Genomic DNA, 6000 nt, shown 5'->3' with positions numbered 1-6000 from the left:
CTTATCTTCTTCCCATGTGGACTTGGGTTGTGCTGGAGTGGGCAGGGACAGTGGTGAGTTGGGCCAGTGGTGGACAGGGCCAGTGGTGAGCTGGGCCAGTGGTGGGCAGGGCCAGTGGTGGGCAGGGCCAGTGGTGGGCAGGGCCAGTGGTGGACAGGGCCAGTGGTGGGCAGGGCCGGTGGTGGGCAGGGCAGGTGGTGGGCAGGGCAGGTGGTGGGCAGGGCCAGTGGTGGGCAGGGCCAGTGGTGGGCTGGGCCAGTGGTGGGCAGGGCCAGTGGTGGGCAGGGCCAGTGGTGGGCTGAGCCAGTGGTGGGCTGGGCCAGTGGTGGGCAGGGCCAGTGGTGGGCTGAGCCAGTGGTGGACAGGGCCAGTGGTGGACAGGGCCAGTGGTGGGCTGGGCCAGTGGTGGGCAGGGCCAGTGGTGGGCTGGACCTAGTCCCTACCAGTTTTGTGAGTGCCAATTTACATTTTCTGGAATGTTCCAAGCCAATTGAGGTTCCGTGGACGCTTGAGTCGGGAACATTTGTTAAACATTTGTCACCACACCTCTGTACAAGGCAGAGGGAATGCCAGGCCAGGGGCACCACTGCAGACAGACCTAAGAAGCTACCTAGCTTTGATAACCCCGCATGCTAGGCCATTGTTTGGGGTACATAAACTAGGAGCCTCTATCTAATTCACAAGCCTACTCTCCAAGAGTTGGCCATGCAGCTGAGCCCCGTCCTCCCATCTGTCACACTGCCTCAGGCCACACCTGCATTTCTCACGGTCTCCCTGGGGGAGTCCAGAGAATAAGCCCCTTGGCCTTCCTTCCTAGGGTTCCTCTTCCCACCCACCCCCTGCAGGGAGTGTCTTGGGATGGGGCTGATGGGTAAAACTTAGCAGCTTGTGCTCTTTTCACAGACAAGAGTCCTCATGCCTCATCTCCAAAGCTGGCATCATGGCTTTATTTGTGCGCTGTGAGGGTGAAGGTCACCTTCAGCTCTTCTTTCCCTGATGTGTGCCAGAGTAGAGAGGTGTGGGCAGACTGCAGTAAGCAGACCCGGGTGTGCGTAAAGGTTGGCACGAGTCCTTGGGTTGTAGTCCATAAGTGTGCATCCTGTTGGAGCAGGGCCGGAGGCCAGGGAGTGGGGACCCCGTGATACATTCTTTAGGGAGCTGTGTTTTTCCTTCCTCAAAGTGGGTTCCTCTGCTTAATGAACCCTTATTATCTCCCCAGGGAAGAGAAGAGAGAACCCTAAGTGAGAAGGGCTGCCTGAAGCTGTCCATCTGAAACAAGCCAAGTAATATGACAGGACGTGGGGGGTATCCCGTATGGAACCTTCCACTGCTGGAGTCCTGGAAGGTGTCAAGGCCAGAGGTGTCTTCATGTTGAGGACACCTCACGGGTTATAATAAATATCAATGGTAAAGAGACAGGGTGATCCTAGGTCATAGTGACTAGATTAAGAGGAATGTGACATCTTTTCCTCCACCCAAATTGCATCCCCTTGGGAGACATGATTGGGGTGGGTGAGGCACTCTTAAGCCCGATGGAAGTCCCCCCGCTGACCTCCAGTCTTACTGATGAGCTTTACCTCTGCCACCACGATGTCCCTACTGACTGCCTTGCACATGTCATACAGGGTAAGGGCAGCCATGGCAGCCGAGGTCAGTGCCTCCATCTCTACCCCAGTGGGGCCTCGGGCCCGGCAGGATGCCTGGATCAGCACAGCGTGGCGCGTGCTGTCCAGCTCCAGCTGTACCTGCACATGGCTCAGGGCCACGTGGTGGCACAGGGGGATCAGCTGACTAGTCAGCTTGGCTGCCTGGACCCCAGCCAGCTGGGCCACTGCCAGAGCATCGCCCTTCTTCAGCTGGTTCTGCTGGACAAGCCTGAAGGCCACAGGTCCAAGAAGGACCACGGCAGAGGCCACAGCCACCCGCTCTGTGTCTGGCTTCCCGCCCACATCTACCATAGCTGCCCGTCCTTCTGAATCCACATGAGTTAGCTGAGTTGAAGTCAGCCCTGGTCCTGAGGGGACAGCAGGGTCCTGGGACCCTATGCTAAGGCACTTTGAGTGAGTGTCAGAGTCTGGGTCGCAGCTGTAGTGTCTCTGAGGGGAGCCGGACCCCAGGCACTGTTGAGACAGAGGAAGGGCCATGGGGACACGGAGTCTTTTCCACAAAGTTGCCATCTGGTCAGAGAGAGTCTGTCTGACACTCAGATTTCGAACATGGAGGGGATCCCGGGAGAGAGTGTTCCAACTAGCTGGTGGGGAATCTCGAAGCATCCAAGGCAACCCTGAAAGGCAGAAAGGAAAGAAGAGACTGAGTCTCCAAATGAGTCCTGACTCCACCTGTCTCCTGACCCCTCGCTGTCCCACCAGGAGTTCTCATTCACACCGGGGAGAAGGGAGAACAAAAGTGGAGCCAGGGCAAGCCTTAATCCCCGCAGAGGCAGGCGGATCTCTGTGAGTTCAAGGCCAGCCTGGTCCGGAGAGCCAGAGCTGTTAAGCAGACAGAGAAGGAAGTAAACAGAGGGGGCCCAGTTTCCATTTGTTCTCCTCAGGTAGTGGTGGTGCGAGGTCACTTCCAGGTCCCCTGTGCTCCGGAACTTGGTCCCCAAAGTTTTTCTATGACATACCTTGGGCCTGAAGAATGATGCCTGGATCAAACAGCCTTCTGATGTCCATTCATTTTGCTAAAACTAGCTGGATCTCACCCTGAACTACCAATCACAGGTATTTTTACCTTGATACTTCCAGTGGAGAAGGAACAGCAATGTCATTCTGAGGGGTAAGACACTAGTAAACAGTTCATCTACTTAAACAACTTCAAGTCCCCATAAGGCCATCAATTGACAGATTGGTTCCATGTCCAGAACACCTTAGGGCTGCTGTTCCTCGAAGAACAAAGACCAGCGTCAGCACCTGACACCAGCAGCTGCTGAGAACTCACAAGGAGTGGGTACTTTCGCCATGGTCCTACCAACTCAGGGACCTCAGCGGTAGGGTCCCTGAGTGGTTCATAGGCTCCTGGAGGTCAGAGAGACCCTGACAGAGGCAACTCTTGTTTTGTGAAAACCAGGCCAGTCTAGTCACTCCATACATTTCACATAAGAGAGTCCTCATGAAGCTAAAGGCGTCCTTAGCTTCTCTCTTTCCATCACACCCTGAGTCCCACCCTTGTCTGCTGGAGGGAAGGCCATCAAGACATCCCCATTCTTTGCTGTGAAGATGTATACGCCTAGGCCAAGACCCCCAGTGCTGTGGGGATAGGTGGGGGAGAGGTGACTAAGGTCCCTTCCCCAGTGAAATGCCTCTTTATCATCTGCCTCTCCTGCTCTGGGTGGCCGGTGTGCTGAGGTGGTCACTGGGCTATCTCTGGCCCATGGAATCTGCTTTGCTCTGGACCTCTGTGTCCATTCTGCTCCAAACTCTGAAGGAAGGAACTTTCCTTCAAGTTTCTTAGTGCTTTTTCAGTTCCAATGTGCTAATTCCAAAGGCCTGGATCGGGGTGTGTCCTAGGGGGTCCAGGCTTCATCTGCTGCCACCTGGACACTGAACAGAGCAGCAGGCCCTCCTAGACTACCTGGAGCTTTATAAAGTGGTATTTTCACTTGAAGAAGCACCATACACTTGAGATTCTCCTGTGCACAGTCCCTGGAGTTAAGGAACAGGAAAAGGTCAAATCCTGGTGTTCAGAGAGCTGCCTCAACTTATGCCTGCCCAAGACAACTGATGGGCCACACATATGTACAGGTGGCTCCACGTGGCAGAGAAGGGACATCTACGTCCTGCTGGGGGATCCCACAGCTGAGGAGAAGCTCTCTATTTTAACCAGGAGCTCTACTCTTCAAGGAGAGCTAACTCCGTGAGTATCAGGTCTGTAGAAGCCCCTGCCCTGATTTTGAGAGAGGGAGAAGGACCACTCCATAGTCTGGAGACAGAAGGTTTGCCGTGGCAGGGAAGAGATAGCAGATGTGGAAGGGTTAAGAAAAGATGAAAGGAGACATTTAAAAATAAGGGAAGAATATTAGGGGCAGAGCAGGGGTTGTCTCACAGAGGGGACCCCACCCACCCCACAGGACCCCACAGGGTGAGTAGTTACGTACTGATAGGTCACCCACCGATGAGGATCATGGGCCGGTTCTTCATCTGGGCAATATTGAACATGCCTGGTGTGAGGGAAGGATGAGCAGAGGAAAGCAGGGGAGGAGAGAGAAGAGAGATTTCACCGAAACACGGATGGATGGGGCCAAAGGCCTGTGCACAGCCACAGGCCTTCTGACAAAAGCCTCACACATCACTGCAAGGCCCCCCAAGGTGGAGCCCCGAGAACACTCTGGGAATGCCCAGGGACCTGGTACTGCCTCCCTCAGTCCCAAAGACAAGGAACGCGCGGGAATCCAGGGGGCCAGTGGTATCTCTTAGCCTGATAAAAGTCCTGGAGAATTTTGGGGTCCCCCTGTGTAGCCTCACTGTACAGCTTCTTCACTGTGATAGACATGTCAATTTCCTCAAAGAACAGCCACCATGCCCCAAGTCCAAAGTTCCAATAGGTATGGCCAGAAGGACACTGAACTGGGCACCTTGGCCCAGGCTTGCTTTATCCTCCACCCTCTCCTTCACACTAACCCCGCCCAGCCCCGCCCACTCCCACTCAGCTCCGCCCACTCCCACTCAGCTCCGCCCACTCCCACTCAGCTCCGCCCACCCCCGCCCAGCCCTTACCTGCATGCTGCCGCTTCTTCCTACCCACCGCTGCCCCAATGATTCTCAGAAGCTCCTCCTCAGAGGCCCCGGCCCGCAGGTGGTCCCGCAGGGACACCTCGGAGTTCCCGAAGAGGCAGACCTGTTGCAGACGAGAGAACAACTTGTAAGTCACCAGCCCCACTGAGCTGAGCATCAATGCTTATGTCTCCCACAGCAGGCTCACACTTGAGGCAGGACCGAGGGCCACGAGGGGCCGAAGGGACTGGATGGAGGGGCCAGAAAGGCTAGACAAGCAAAGGCAAAGTCAGACTTCTGTGTGGGGCTTAGCCATACTCCTTTCAGAGAGAACAGCGTATACTGAGAATTAAACAGACATGAAGAGGGAACCTAAGAATCCAGAGCTGCTGTTACTTTCTGAAATATCTGATGGAGACACCTCTATCACCATGAGATTGGACCCCAATGAATGGGGGCCGAGTACCCTGGAGGTGGTACATACACCTCGTTTCCCATCAGCCTTTCCTGGTTCCTTCCCGTGTGGACACTGCCACCCATTACCCCTTTTAGTCCTCGGTCCCTGCTCGGTAGCTGAGCAGCTGAATGTGGCTGGAGATGACAGCTTTGGGGCTTTCGTCTGTTTGCGAGACAGAAACTCGGTTCTTAGCTAGGGTGTGTCGCTCAGGATGGCCAGGAACTGACAGGAACCCTCCTCCATTTGACTGTTCTGAGGTGACAGGTGGCTGGAGATGACATCTGTGGCCACTCAGTCTTAGCTCAACGTCCCCTAGCTATGTGAGAAGCTGGTCCTAAGATGAGAATGGATAAGGTGGTGCAGAGACCAACACACCACACTGCCACAGAACCTATGTGTCAGCTGTGTGTGCAGACACAGAAGAGCATCTGAAAAGCCAGGAAAGGGCCGGGCTCCGGAGACTGACAGAAGGTCCAGCTTCTTCACTGTGATAGGCATTCCCCCTTCCTACAGCACTGGGCCCAGAACCCTCTCCGCCCTTCACTGACGCTAGTTAATTCCTCCATAGACTTCTGCTTGTGGGCTTCTGGGCTGGCTTCTGCCTGGAGATCAGGAGAGAGGAGGGGGAAGCCCTGCCTTCTCCTCCTTCTTCCCTCCTCTCTGGCAGCAGCTGCTGCCCTCCACGGCTAAAGTTCCAACCCTCTCCCCTCAAGGCTGCGGCCTCACTGGCCCTCAGTGACATCACTTCCTCCATCTCCCACCTCCATGAGCCAGCTGTTGGCTGTTGCTCCTCAGAATGCCTCCATGTCCCTAGTTAGTTCCTTGAACCCT

The 6000-nt window shown here is 55.3% G+C and overlaps 1 protein-coding gene across 2 annotated transcripts in view; it reads right to left on the bottom strand.

Moving 5' to 3' along the window:
* Nucleotides 1–925: 925 nt before the first annotated feature.
* The window catches only part of Mocs1 (molybdenum cofactor synthesis 1), a 29788-nt gene continuing 24713 nt past the window's right edge, over nucleotides 926–6000 (bottom strand). The window contains exons 9-11 of one of the 2 annotated variants that reach the window (XM_059282185.1): nucleotides 4716–4836; nucleotides 4112–4159; nucleotides 926–2284 (exon numbers count right to left, since the gene is read on the bottom strand). In XM_059282185.1, the coding sequence (XP_059138168.1) occupies nucleotides 1524–2284; nucleotides 4112–4159; nucleotides 4716–4836 (930 nt within the window). In that variant the 3' untranslated portion in view covers nucleotides 926–1523. The remainder of the gene's footprint in view (nucleotides 2285–4111; nucleotides 4160–4715; nucleotides 4837–6000) is intronic. The other variant, XM_059282186.1, reaches the window with a different exon arrangement.

This window comes from Peromyscus eremicus, chromosome 16_21 (genome assembly GCF_949786415.1).
Source record: "Peromyscus eremicus chromosome 16_21, PerEre_H2_v1, whole genome shotgun sequence".
Taxonomy (NCBI): Eukaryota; Metazoa; Chordata; class Mammalia; order Rodentia; family Cricetidae; genus Peromyscus; species Peromyscus eremicus.
This window is presented reverse-complemented; position numbering and strand designations above follow the sequence as displayed.